The 15266-nt window shown below is 43.8% G+C and overlaps 1 protein-coding gene across 1 annotated transcript in view; it reads left to right on the top strand.

Moving 5' to 3' along the window:
* ccdc78 (coiled-coil domain containing 78) overlaps positions 1–15266 on the top strand; it is a 79148-nt gene that overhangs the window by 26493 nt on the left and 37389 nt on the right. The window contains exons 6-9 of the mRNA XM_043711977.2: positions 874–1070; positions 3409–3583; positions 11514–11645; positions 14657–14788. Coding sequence (XP_043567912.2) covers positions 874–1070; positions 3409–3583; positions 11514–11645; positions 14657–14788 — 636 coding nt within the window. The remainder of the gene's footprint in view (positions 1–873; positions 1071–3408; positions 3584–11513; positions 11646–14656; positions 14789–15266) is intronic.

The following is a 15266-nucleotide window of genomic DNA, read 5'->3' on the forward strand; positions in this document are numbered from 1 at the left end:
CTTTTTGAATTGTTATGATAATTGGAAATTTGGCATTCTTGCATTTGTTCTGATGAGTACAAGATGAAAAGCTTTGACAACATGACTGCCCATTCAGTTATGTCTCCATTTTGGTTCCCTTGAAGTCAACAGGTGTGGGCTTGAGTATCTAACACACGGTTGGTTGAACCATTCATCATTAGCTCTGGTTGGACTGCTTCAAGCCCTATCTGGTCTAATTCCCCTCTTCCAAAGGGACACACACTCTGCCACACCACTTCATAATCTTAGGGAGCAGAGCGAAAACCTCCATTTCTTCTTTCAATCATCTCCATAAAGTTCATCTGCTTTGTCCCTCCCACTCTACGCTCCTATCACAACTGCAATCCTAGCAGGAACCAAGCAGATGCTACAGCAGTTAAAATGATACCAGTCACTGGATCAGTGGTGCTGGAAGAGCACAGCAATTCAGGCAGCATCCGACGAGCAGCAAAATCGACATTTCGGGCAAAAGCCCTTCATCAGGAGGGCTTTTGCCCGAAACGTCGATTTTGCTGCTCGTCGGATGTTGCCTGAATTGCTGTGCTCTTCCAGCACCACTGATCCACAATCTGGTTTCCAGCATCTGCAGTCATTGTTTTTACCTCGTTGATACCAGTCACTATCTACTTTTGGTTCTTGCTGGTTCACTGTCATGTCTCAATCTTAGTTTAATTCTTTGGGGAGGCCTGTGACACAATGTATTATTGGAAGCCTTTGATCTTTTCTTTAGCCATTAGTGATTCTATTGATTTGTGAAGTCAGCTTTTCTTATGAAAGCCCTTCACAGAGGTCAGCTAATCACACAATTCATGTTGCTACTCTTTTGTCTGATACTGGCCATAAATACTGTAGCAGGACCGTAATGATCTGCATCCCACCAAGTCAAGTCTGCAGCTCATTGATCTACCAGGAGCGGAGAAGCTTGCAGAGGACAGGAATACCTTACATTTTCAAGATGGCTCCTTGCTCAACATGTCACTTCTTGTGTTCGCTCAAGTAGTGAGTAACCTGGCTAACTCCCCCAATCCAGACAGAGTTATTAACTACAGGTAAGGGCAGAGAGTGGCTGAAAGCATTTGTGGGGAACATGACATCTCAGAATAACCATGTAAAATGTCTGTATTGTTGTTGAGATGCCCTTGTGTGACACAGATGATTACCACTTATCAGATGGTTCAATTTAACAGGCATCCAAAACTATTGACAGTGGAATCACTTTGTTCAACTAAAGTTGAATCTGCACTAACTGTCACAACTTTGAAACAGTTATTATGCCTCACAAACATATGACCACACATGTACTGAGTCCAAAATGATCACCACATCTGCCAGTGAGGTAATGGGAACAATACTTGGCTTGGAATTTATTGATCTGATTGTAATTTGATGGAGCTGGGCAAGCCCTATCCATCAGTTGATAACTTGGGAATCTTTCCCTCGGTCAGTTCTGGCAGACACTGCCCCACCGACTGCATTTTTCAAGCATCAAGCAATTCATTTCCCTTTAAGAACAAAGAGCCTCACCTTTAAGAGGCTGCTGGCAGGTCTTCAGTCTCAGCAGTGCCACTCAGAGCGGTGGTCACTGCTGGGCTTGCAGCCAGGCAGAAGCCAGCGTCATCGAATCCCGACAGTGTGGGAGCAGGCCATTTGGCCCATCGAGTCCACACCGACCCTCCGAAGAACATTCCACCCAGGCCCACCCTATTCCTTTAACCCTTCATTTCCCACGGCTAACCCACCTAGCCTGCATATCTTTGGGCGAGTACCCGGAGGAAACCCACGCAGACATGGGGAGAACGTGCAAACTCCACGCAGTCGCCCGAGGCTGGAATCGAACCTGGATCCCTGGCGCTGTAATGCAGCAGTGCTAACCACTGAGCCGCTGTGCTGTAGCCCCATGGCATATGCCTGCTCCTAATCCATTAGTCTGATGGACATTGAAACACAGGGAGGTGTAAGAGTTTGACTCCCTCAGCCCCAGATATCAATTATGGTGGTCTGAGAATGGAGGGAAATGGTGGTGGGCCTCCCTAGGGCCAGTCAGACAGGCATTGGTGACAGTGGGAGGGAATTGTTCCTGTGCCTGTTCTGAGGGGTGGCCTTTGCTGCAGAGAGAGAGAGGGAGAGACTTGCCTCTGCAAGCTACAGTACACCTAATCGGGAGGGATTTCAAACCACCTGCCCCATCTTGATCCTACGAGGAGGTCATCAGGGAATATATACCTAGAGGGTGGTCTCCCCATGTGAGATCTTTCCATCTACCACCTGATCTGGGACAATCAGGCCCTTAAGAGGCCACCAGTGTTCACTCTTCTGTTGAGGTTATCCCTCAGGGTGGCAGAGTGGGTAGAGGGTCATTGGAGATCACCTTCCCCATGACTGGTAAGGTAGGAGAGAATGTGGGAAGGTGACAGACACACCATCCTTTGACATCCCAGCCCCTGCCACCAGGGGCACTATAAAACCTGAACCAGTATAGAGGAATTGGACATTTCTGTGTCACATGACACTGCAAGTGTTTATTTTCCCCTGAGATAAACAACAACTGAGGCTACATCTGATATCTCATTGGATTGTGACATTGGGCTTCATAGCTGATTATCTAGGACAGGCTGGGCTAGGGTTGTGGGACAAACAATTGGGGTCACAGATCTAACCAGCAATAAGAGGCAGAGTCTCGCAATTGATAGTCCTGGGGTCAGCTGCAATGCCCCTTTAAATGTGTGGCCTGCCTAATTATTGCTGGACTACAGTGTTTTAATCCAGAGACCCACGTAATGTGCTGGAGTCATGGGTTTGAATCTTGCCAGGGCAGATGGTGGAATTTGAATTCAATGTTAAAAATCTGGAATTAAGAATCTAGTGCTGACCACATTAGATAGACCTCTAATGTCCTTTAGGAAGGAAATCTGCCGTCTTTACCTGGTCTGGCCTACGTGTGACTCCAGACCCACAGCAATGACTCTTAACTTGACTCTAAGCAATTAGGGATGGGCAATAAATGGGCATCCTGTGAATAAATATTTTTAAAAATCTGATACCAATGAGGCCTAAAACTGGTTGGTACCACAGTTGCTTTCTGTAACCTCGCAATTCAAGGTTTCAAACCACCATCACAGCTCCCCAGCTTTCCATCCACCCTTGACTTCATTTTCACTCATGAATGAAGCTTTAAAATGGGGTCTCAGTGGAAAAATGACTAGGAAGCACTGGCCTACAATCCCTCCCATGATATGCCAACAGAGTCCTCAGTACCTTGAGCGTAAAGTTTTCAGGGAGTGTGTTATAGTCGTGCAGATGTTCACAAGGTCACTATCTGGGACTGAATTACGAGTGTTAAATGTAACTTTTTCATCAGGATCTTGACTTTGCCATTTTATACTGTAGCGAATCCAAGTTGACCCAACTGACGCAAGATGCTTTTGGAGGCAACTGCAAAACTCGGGTCATTTGCTGCCTACGTCCGGAGCCAGAAATGCAGCCACTGGCCGCCATCTTAAGAACATGCTCCACTCTCACTCAAGTGAAGAACTTCCCCGTACTGAATGACTACTTTGTTGAGGTAAACAATGGGAGACATCTCCTGCCAATCTTAAGAAGCTTTAGTTTTCTTGGAATCCCCACAGTGCAGATAGAGGCCATTCGGCCCATCATGTCTGCACTGACCCTCCAAAGACCTCCCATCTCCCTTGATTAAATGGCAGTGGACTTGCTGGGCCAAATGGCCGTGCTTCCACTCCTATGTCTGATGGTCTTATAACCTACACATCCTTGGACGCTGGGGGCAATTCAGCACAGCCAATCCACCCTAAGCTGCACATCTTTGGACTGAGGGAGGAAACCGGAGCACCCGAAGAAAACCCAAACAGTCACAGCGAGAACGTGCAAACTCCACACAGGCAAACGCCCGGACTGAACCGAAGTCCCTGGTTCTGTGAGACAATGGTGCTAACCACTAAGCCACTGAGCTACCCTGAATCTCGGAGCAGCGTGAGAATTTGATGCATCAGGTTGTTGGGATTCAGAAACAAGACGTGGGAAAGAGGACGAGCTGGGAAAGAGATGGTACTGATTCAGTCGGCCAAATGGGTGCCCTCTGTGCCATCCTTGCCTATGTTTCCATGAACTGTGTTTGCTCAGAGGATGGTGGCGACATAGGCACCATGTTACGGGCAATAGAGAGAAGCTGGGCATTTAGAGGTACCAGTCTCGAGTCTGCAGCTTAAATCTGTGGGGGCAGCTGCCTAAATACTGAGGGAAAGTTGGGGGAGGGGGATGGTGTTTCCAATTGGTGGTACACTATCTTCTCAGGGGAATCCTCCTTCCGCAGTGTTTATGGCCAACCTGCCTGCACCATCACTGGTCTAAAGAGGATCTTGAGGTGCCAGTTCTGATGAAAGGTCTTGACCCCCCTCTATAACTCACACTCTCCTATCCAGCGGAAAGGCAAGTCCCACAGCAATTGTAAAGGACGATGCGTTCATCTCAATCCCTTGCAAACAATGCATCTGAGATAGGGCTGATAGAGGATGGAATAAGGAGGGGAGAGAAAGGAATGTGGAAAGGTGATTGAAGAAGGAAAGACACGTAGAGTCATAGAGTCATAGAGATGTACAGCATGGAAACAAACCCTTCGGTCCAACTCATCCATGCCGACCAGATATCCCAACAAAATCTTATCCCATTCGCTAGCACTTGGTGTATGTCCCTCTAAACCCTTTCTATTCAGATACCCATCCAAATGCCTTTTAAATGTTACAATTGTACCAGCCTCCACCACTTCCTCTGGCAGCTCATTCCATACACGTACCACCCTCTGCGTGTAAAAGTTGCTTCTTAGGTCTCTTTTATATCTTTCCCCTCTCACTCTAATCCTATGCCCTCTAGTTCTGGATTCCCCCACCCCAAGGAAAAGACTTTGTCTATTTATCCTATCCAGGTCCCTCATGATTTTATTAACCTCAATAAGGTCATCCCTCAGCTCTGAAGCTCCAGGGAAAACAGCCCCAGCCTGTTCAGCCTCTCCCTGTAGCTCAAATCCTCCAACTCTGGCAACATCCTTGTAAATCTTTTCTGAACCTTTTCAAGTTTCACAACATCCTTCCAATAGGAAGGAGAGCAGAACTGAATGCAATATTTCAAAAGTGGCCTAACATTCTGTGCAGCCGCAACATGATATCCCAACTCCTATAGTCAATACTCTGACCAATAAAAGAAAGCATACCAAACGCCTTCTTCACGACCCTATATATCTGCAATTCTACTTTCATGGAGCTATGCACCTGCACTTCTTTGTTCTGCAACCCTCCATAGGAGGAGTTTCTGTAGTGTGAGAGGTCAGTACTGTTAGCGTGGGTCATGAGGAGACAAGAGGATTGATTGTAGTCTGAATGTTTTGATATAGAGAAGCTTGGGTGTGAGGGAGTGTGGAAATATTGAGGTTGTGAGGGAATGGTGGAAATACTGTGATCTGATGCCATTGCAACAGGCTGTGGACATGAGGACCCTGTATATATTTCTGCTGCTCTTGTGAGATGAATGAGCCTCTTTACTGTATCAACCTGGCTTCTGGGGTTGTTGCAGTTGTCATTAACTCCATGAGCCCCTCTCACTCTCGCTCTCTCTCTCTCTGTCTCTCTCTCTCTGGGGATCTGTTTGGGGATACATATGCTATTCTTCCTGCCTTTGACTTCTCCCAGTGAGGCAGCAGGAAAATGATGGCCTGAGACTCTTCAATTCTTTGGGAGACAATATACTCCTTAGCCATTGAGGTAAAGATGGGGGTATTTTGGGGGGAACCTTGTTAAATCTCTACCCACTACCTTGGCCTTGTCTCCACTGCAGTTAACCAGAGGGGGAAAACTGTATAAAATACAGAGTGCAATTCGAAAGGGGTGCAGGGGCTGAGGAACCCGTGTGTGTACAGATCATTAAAAGTGGTCAGACAGGTCACAAGAGCAGTAAATACAGCATAAGGTATTTTCAACTTTATTATTAGGGGCTTGGAGCACAAGAGCAAAGAGATGACATTGAACAAGAGATGTGTTGGCCCTCAGCTGAACGATTGTGTCCAGTTCAGTGTGCCACATTACAGAAAGATGTGCATGTATTGGGCAGAGTGCAGAAGCAGTTTACAACAATGGATCCAGGGATGAGAAACATCAATTATATGAAGAGATTGAAGAGGCCAGTGCAAGCATGATGGGCTGAATGGCCTCTTCCTGTGTCCTAACTGTTCTGTGATCCTATGAATTCTCAAAGTTCTCATTTTCAGTTATGTAATACAGTATGTTATCCAGAAGGTGGCACATTTAACCACATAATCATCTCCCATAGATGTTTCTGCGCTGCTGTTTCTCCTAATAGACTGCATTTCTTCACTGAAAGCTTTAGAATGATGGGGAAGGAGATGAGTTGATTTGACTTTGTACAAAGGCATAAGATGAGAGATCAGAATTTAATCTATACCAGCTTTCGCTTCCACTGCAGCAGGATGTAGCAAGTGGCAAATATGAGACGTTTGTATGAAGCCAGTGGAAAATTGAAAAGGTGTGTGAAGCATTTGGAATGAGAAAGAGAATGGGCCATGTTGTATGGTAAGGGATGGGCTAGAGAGGAGGGAGATGTTGAAATTTGACCCACAAAGGGCAAAGGGAGGTCAATCAAAGCCAGAGTTTCCTTGATGGTGTCTTTAGAGTTAGATAAAGCAGGTAAATTGTGTTATAGTGTCACGGAGACAGACACTTCAGGCCAACCTGTCCATGTCCACCAAGGTTCTCAAACTAAACTAGTCCCACCTGCCTGCTCCTGGCACATGTCCCTTTAAGCCTTTCCTATTACTGTACCTATCCCAATGAGTTTTATATGTATCTGCATCTATCATTTCCTCTGGTAGTTCATTCCATATATGAGTCACCCTCTGTGTGAAAAAGTTGCCCCTCTGGACCCTGTTAAATCTTTCTACTCCCTCCTTAAAAAATGTGCCCCCTTGCTTTGAACTCCCTTACCTGAAGGAAAAGACCTTTGCTCTTCACCAAATCTATACCCCTCATGATTTTATAAACCTCTACAAGGTCACCCCTCAGCCTCCTACACTCCATTGAAAAAGATCCCAGCCTATCTTTACAACTCAAATCCTCCAGTCCTGGCAACATCCTGGTAAAACACTGTAAAACATTGTGTAAGATAGATGGGTCATATTGGCTGAATATATAAAGTTCAGAGGAGCAATGCAAAAGGATTTAACAGAAACAAAGGGAGGACATGAGAAGAGACTGGCAGCTAAAAGTGAATCCGAAGGTAAAAGTGAATCCAAAAGTCTTCTATAGGCACATCGATAGTAAAAAGGGAATGTAAAGGGAGAGTGGGATCAATGAAGCAACCAAGAGAGGTATTTACATATGGAGACACATGGTATAGCTGAGGGAAATATGAGAACAGTGCAGCCAAATCTGTTCTTACCCTCGCTCAATGTCTGCTCTCAAACCACTTTCCAAATTCTAGCTGCTGGGAACTGATCTTTACTACCCTGTCCTCGCTTCGACAAATTGTCAGCAACACCAACAACTTGCACTTTTCATGCAGCAAAATGTTCCAAGGTGGTTCACAGTATTGCGCTCAGCAAACAGAATTTGACATCAAGCATGTGAGGAGATGTTAGGCCAGATGATTGAAAGCTTGGCCAAAGAAGTAGGCTCTCGAAGAGAAGATGTGAGGTAGAGAAGTGGGTGGGTTTACAGAAGGAATTTCCAGAGACTGGGTGACAAGAGGCATAGCCAACCATGCTGCAAATCTGGGATGTACAAGAGGCTATAATCGAAGGACTGTCAATATATTGGAGGATTGTGGAGGATGAAGATAGAGATGGCCAAGGCTATGGATTTGGAAACAAGGATGTCAGGTTCAAAATGAAGATGTTTCTCAATCAGTGAGTGAGCACACTAATTCTTGTATATCCAGATTCAGCAACACATCATATGGTGCAGAGCTCTTCTGAGCTATGGGCATGCTCTTATTGTCCAAGAAATAGAATGAGAAGGTGCACATTGCAGTAGCAAGCCCCTTTGGAAAGTAGTGAAATATTCCATATACACGGACCTCACTGTACACAGCAAAAGATTTTGTTGAGCTTAGCAACCTGAGCTGTCTTTTGTTTTTGTCAAAATGCTGCTTGATGTTTTTATGCTTGAAAGAAATTAAGTGAAATTATTATTGAGCGCTTTTCTCCCTCAGTTGTCTTTGTGTTCACTAAGAGTGCAAAGATTGGGCCCGATCTTATGGCTTTTTGGATATGCGTGGGTTGCATCAAGTTTGGTGCAAATTCATGCTGTGAGGTCAGGCAGTTTCCTCACTGAATCTGACCAAACTCACTGCAGATATGGCATTTCAGCCCCTATGGTGAGTATCATGTTTGATTTCTGCCCAATCCTACCAAATACAAAGCAATTCACCACTTGCTGCAGATCCCAGAATTGACCTTCAGGATTCCAACCAAGCACGCAACTGAGACCATCACATTGAGGCAACTTACTTTGCTAACAATCCTGAACTATATCCTAAATGGTCTTTTGGTGTAAATTAAGCCATTCAGCCCATCGCGTCTGCTCTGCCATTCAATCATGGCTGATAAGTTTCTCAACCCTATTCTCCCGCCTTCTTCCTGTAACTCTTGAACCTCTTAACTCTTGAACCTATCTATCTCTGTCTTAAATATACTCAATGACCTGGCCTCCACAGCCTTCTGTGGCATTGAATTCCATAGATTCACCACTCTCTGGCTGAAGAAGTTTCTCCGTATCTCCATTCTAAAAGATCTTCCCTTTACTGTTAGGCTGTGCCCTCGGTTCCTAGTCTCACCTACCAATGGAAACATCTTCCCAACATCCACTCTGTCCAGGTCATTCAATATTCTGTAAGTTTCAATTAGATCCCCCCTCATCCTTCTAAACTCCATCGAGTACAGTTCCAGAGTCCTCAAGTGTTCCTCATGTGTTAAGCTGTTCATTCCTGGGACCATTCTTGTAAATCTCCTCTGAACCTGCTCCAGGGCCAATGCATCCTTCCTGAGGTGTGGGGCCTAAAACTGCACACAACATTCCAAATGTTGTTGGACTTTATAGAGCCTCAGAAGTACATCCCTGCTTTTATATTCAAGCCCACTCAAAATAAATGCTGTCATTGCATTTGCCTCCCTAATCGCTGACTCAACCTGCAAGGTGACCTTGAGAGAATCCTGGACTAGAACTCCCAAGTCTCTTTGCACTTCAGATTTCTGAATTTTCTCCCCATTTAGAAAATAGACCATGCCTCTGTTCTTCCTACTAAGGTGCATGACCTCACACTTTCACACGCTGTTCTCCATCTACCACTTCCTTGCCCACTCTCCTAACCTGTCCAAATCCTTATGCCCCCTCCCCACCTCCTCAATGCTACCTGTCCTCCACTTATCTTTGTATTGTCTGCAAACTTAGCCAGAATACCCTCAGTTCCTTCATCTAGATCGTTAATGTATAAAGTGAAAAGTTGCGGTCCCAACACTGAGCCTTGCAGAACGCCACTTGTCACCGGCTGCCATCCTGAGAAGGAACCTTTTATCCCCACTCTCTGCTTTCTGCTAGACAGCCAAGTTTCTATCCATGCTAGAACCTTGTCTCTAACACCATGGGCTCTTAACTTACTCAGCAGCCTCCTGTGTGGCACATTGTCAAATGCTTTCTTGAAGTCCAGATAGATAACATCCATTGGCTCTCCTTGTCTAACCTGCTTGGTACTCCCTCGAAGAATTCTAACAGATTTGTCAGGCATGACCTCCCGTTAATGAAACCATGCTGACTTTGCCCTTTTTTAGCATAGACTTGCAAGTATTCAGAAATCTCATACTTCACAATGGACTCCAAAATCTTACCCATGACTGAGATTCGGCTAATCGGCCTATAATTTTCAGTCTTTTTCCTTACTCCCTTTTTAAACAGGAGTGTTTTCAGGAAAAACTGAGCTTGTACATCTAACTCCAACCAGGACTATTTGAAATGACCTAAAATGCTATGGTTTTCCCTAAAGCAAAAATAAAACTTGATCCCTGATTCTTCTAAGCTGCAAACATGTGAATGCTTTTCAATGTTTACTCTGTCTAACTGTAAGACTCTAACTGTAAGACTCTAACAATGTAAATGAATTCCCATTACCACTCCAGCATTTCTTTCTCACACCGTATTTTTTAAAAAAGGTTCATGGCCAGAAATACCTCCTCATTAAACCTCCTCATACATGCAAACCAAAACCCACATGCCACTAATTCAAAATCCAAACGCTAAAATAAATGATATTTATATGTATATCACATAAATTATTTCACATAATCTGTCACACTTAAAGAGCACTGTGCTCAGTCCTGGTTTTCCTGTTTCAAGAAGGATTTAGAGGCAGTAGATAAGGTGCTAAAAAATTCTCAAATGTGCAACCAGAAGTGAGACATTAAAGATATTGCAGAAGAAAGAACAGGTTATGGTTCTTTTCTTGAGAAGACTGAGGCTAACCCAACAGCAATCTTTAAAACGATGGAAGAGTATTTATCAGGTAAACTAATTGAAGTAATTTCTACTTGTCAGGTGACCAATACCAGTGGACATAAATACAAGCTGAAAATGTGTTGCTGGAAAAGCGCAGCAGGTCAGGCAGCATCCAAGGAACAGGAGAATCGACATTTTGGGCATAAGCCCTTCTTCAGGAACCTTATGCCCGAAACGTCGATTCTCCTGCTCCTTGGATGCTGCCTGACCTGCTGCGCTTTTCCAGCAACACATTTTCAGCTCTGATCTCCAGCATCTGCATCCCTCACTTTCTCTCTGACATAAATACAAGACAGAGATTAATGGGAATTCAGGAGAAACGTTTTTTACTGAGTGATCAGAAAGTGATAACCCTACCACAAGAATTGAGAAGAATCATATAATTGCATTTTATAGAAAGATAGATAAGCATGAGAGAGAAAAAAAGGAAGTAGATAAGGTTAGATTAAGTCAGATAGGAGGACGCTTCTGTGAGCATAAGCAACACTGGGACTGAATTCCCAGTAATAAAACATTGGCAGTGTTTGCAAAGTGAATTTTATATGTGCAGATCCAGTAATGTTAGGTGAGGATGTGATCTTCAATGCTTACAAGAATGTTGCAACTTTGTAACAGACTTTTAATCCCCACTTAATCCATAATGTTGTATTTAGAACTCAATCTATGTCCCATTCTGCAGCACAATGCTTCTCACAGCTGCTCTATAGTCTCAAAACTAACCATGAAATTTGTTTCTGTTCTTTCTGCTCCACCTCCCTCTTTGTGTTGGGTTGAATGGCTTGTCTTCAGTCAGAGTAACAAGAGAAATAGTAGCAACAAAATGTTTATAGCAACAGTCACAATGTGCCAAGCTGACTTTACCTTGGCTAGTCTGTGGTTAAAGGGTGTGTACCTTGCTTTCACTCTGTTCCTCCATGATCACAGTCACTGATAACCCAGTACCGAGCACGAGTCTTGGCATTGCAACACCAGTCAGCCAACGCAATGGGAACCAAAGACGCGAATGAGAAAGTCAACACACTCAAGGATCAGATTCGTCGATTGAACAATGAAAACGTAAGCAAGTAACTCACTGCTTTAAAAAATGTTTCATATTTAAAGAGTGTAGGAAGGGCGGGATCAGACTGGACTACTGATCAGCATTGGCCAGCACTATATCAGCTTATGAAAAAGAATGTCAAAAGTATTTCAACCAAAGGTTTTTAAAAAGAGTTTATTTTATTTTGAATACATGCAAAATACTGTGGGTGCTGGAAATATGAACCAAAAACAGAGAATGCTGGAGAAACTCAGCAGGTTAGGCAGCATCTGTGGAGAGAGAACACAGTCAACGTTTAGAGTGCAGTATTGATGCAGCTGAAGTTTATCCAGCTCCTCAGACAGCACCTTCCAAACCCACAACCACTTTCATCTAGAAGGTTAAGGGCAGCAGGTACATGGGAACACCACCCCCTGCAAGTTGCCCTCCAAGCCATCACAATCCTGACTTGAAAATAGATTGCCATTCCTTCACTGTCACTGGGTTAAAATTCTGGAATTCCCTCCCTAAGGTCATTGTGGGTCAACCCACAGCAGGTGGACTGCAGGAGTTCAAGAAGGCAGCTCACTCCCAACTTCACAAGGGGCAACTGGAGACTGGCCAAGTCAGCAACCCAGAGTGAATTTTAAAAAATCTTGCCTTTTATATCCCGTCCTTCCATCTTAAACAGTTAAACAGTTATGATCCTGTCTGTTTAGCACCAGCCAAAACTGGAGAAACTTAGCAGGTCTGACAGCATCTGTGGACAGAGAAAGAGAATTAAAGTTTTGATTCTGCTCTGTATGAAACACAGAGAATGCTGGAGAAACTTCAGCTTCTTCCCTGCATTATTAGACTGATGAATGGACTCTCTAACTTCAAATAATGTTGACCTTGTTGATGTTGATCTTGCTTTGTGTACCTCCCTTGCAGAGCAACCTGTATACCTCACTCTGTCTAAGTATCCTCTGATCTGTATGCCCTTGCTCACTATGATCTGCCTATACTGCTCGCAAAGCTTTTCATTGTACTTAGGTGCATGTGATCATGGTGTATCAAATCAAACCAGACTAGAAAAGTTATCTCTGTTTCTCTCTCCAGAGGTGCTGCTGGACCTGCTGAGTTTCTCCAGCATTCTCTGTGTTTATTTCTTTTAGTTTGAGGTTGTATTCATGACTGATGGGTACAGAGGTGAAAAATGATACTGTGTTTATCTTCCTCTGACTGGTTGCAGCGTTGTAGTTATAGTTATTTGATCCTCTTTGACTCTTGAGGTGACGATACATGAATCTAAAACCAAAGTTAAAATATTGCTCTCTCCACTTGGGAGTACAAGATCCACACAGCACTATTTTGAAGAAGAAGGGAACTCTTCCCCTGACGTTTGGTGAAACATCTATCCCCCAGCAGGAGTAGGCCATTCAGCCCCTCAAGCTTGTTCCACAATTCAATGAGACCATGGCTGATCTGTGGCCTAACTATGTCCCATATCCCTTAATACCTTTGCTGAACAAAAACTTAGCTACATAAGATTTAAAACTAACAACTGATCCTGCATCCACTGCTATTTCTGGAAGAGAGTTCTAGAACATCTACCGTCCTTTGTGTTTAGAAGTGCTTCCTAACGTCTGTCCTGAAAGACCTGGCCCTAATTCTCAGAGAATGCCCCAGTTCTAGAATTCCTAGTGGAAATAGGTTATCTGCCCTGTCACTAACACAGCTGGAGCTCCGGAGGAGCTTCTTCTCTCAAAGGGTCGTGATTCTTTGGAATTCTCTATCCCATAGAGTAGAAATGGCTGAGAAATCAAATATATTCAAAGTTGAGGTAGATGGATGTTTGATTGACAAGAGAGTCAAGGATAATGGGGAACAGGCAGGGAATGGTGAAGCTGAAAATAAGATCAGATTGGCATTGAATGATAGAACAGGCCCTAGGGGCCAAATGGTCTTCCCACCCTAATTTCTGATGTCCTTTTGAGCAGGCTGACTCCCGGGTTTCCTTCATTACAATAGTGACCACACTTCGATAAATACTCGTCTGATTGTAAAGCACATCTAGAAGGTGTGGAAGTCCTCCATAAACGCAAATCTTCATTTTATTATAAAATTTTGACACAACTATATATTTTCCAGTATCAGTTATTTTAGTGCTTTCTTGTGTAGGTAAAGCACTCATAGAATAATGGTTAATGTGTGTTTTAATATTACCATCTCTTCAACAGTGTTGAATATGAAACGTTATTTTGTTTATCACCATCAGTCTCACTGGAGCTGTGTGAATTAGCCATTTGTTGTCAGTCAGAGGGTGGAATGCACCAATTGTGAATGATGAATGATCACAAAAAGTGCAACATTAACAGATCTATTTTTAATTTGGTACATTTTTTGAAGAATTAATTTAGAATAGGGCAATTGGTAGTTGGAATATTCATTAAGCTGCCCTTTAAAGTGAAGTGTGTATGTCTGCTGTCTGTTACATAACCAGAGATCAGAACTTGCTTCTGTCCATTGCACAACTGCTGACTGGAGCTGTCATTTTCGGTGTGTTTAAGCCAGCTCTTAGAAAACAAAACTCATTAAATCCTTTGTCTGGAGCAGCTTTCACTCCAGGGCTCTTGCTGCAAAACAGCCGATTCCTCACAGTCATGCAGCAAGGTGATGTTTTGCACAGGGGGGTTTTTCACAATACCTGGCCTGGTCTCAAATTGGCTACTTTGCTGCTTTAATAAACCCAAAAGGATCAAGGTTAAAAATCACACAATACCAGGTTATAGTCCAACAGATTTAATTGGAAGCTTTCGGAGCTAGTGATGAAGGAGCGGCGCTCCAAAAGCTAGTGCTTCCAATTAAACCTGTTATACTATAACCTGGTGTTATGTGATTTTTAACTTTGTACACCCCAGTCCAACACCGGCACCTCCAAATCAAAAGGATCAAATTCAATAAATGGCCAGTTGATGGCACCACCCTCTCATTGGGGTTATTAATGCTGCGAGGAATAGTTTCCAATCATTACCATTGTGGTTTGATATGTACACTATCCGCATAGGTGCAGCTACGAGACAGGAATGAACGTTTATACAACAAACTGGGAGAGCTTCAGGGGAGGATGGGACAGATGGCCGGATCAAAAAGTGATCTCTCCTCCAAACTCGTGTTCAGTGAGGAAGAAAAACTGAAGGTGAGATTCTCCACAAACAACAACTTATGTTGGTACGTCACCTTCAAAGTAATGAAACATCATTTGTAGAGCACAGTATGACATCTAGTGTGACACATATTAGGTCAAATAGCCAAGCTCGGTCAAAGAGGTTGGTTTTAAGGAATGTTTTGAAAGTGGAGGGTGAGGTAGAGGAGGGCAACTGCAAGAGAGATGCAAGTGTCTTCAACTCAAAGACCGGCCGTTGTCAGTGGCTGCTATTTCACTCCACCGAAGCATTAGCACTCCAAGAAAATGACAGGGGAGCACATACTTCCCATACGTATCCCAAAAACAACAAGAATTTTGTTGGAGATTAGTCCCTCAACCAAAAGGGAGGGAGTGGGGAGAGAACGTGGAGTAAAATTATGAAATATTCATAGTAAAATCTGACTGATAAAAGGGGTACTGTAAAAAGGAGTGAAGGGAGTTGCAGATTTCCATGGGGTTTACCTATTGA

This window comes from Chiloscyllium plagiosum, unplaced genomic scaffold (assembly GCF_037043375.1).
Source record: "Chiloscyllium plagiosum isolate Xiang-an unplaced genomic scaffold, Cpla_swu_hap1 HiC_scaffold_20, whole genome shotgun sequence".
NCBI lineage: Eukaryota > Metazoa > Chordata > Chondrichthyes > Orectolobiformes > Hemiscylliidae > Chiloscyllium > Chiloscyllium plagiosum.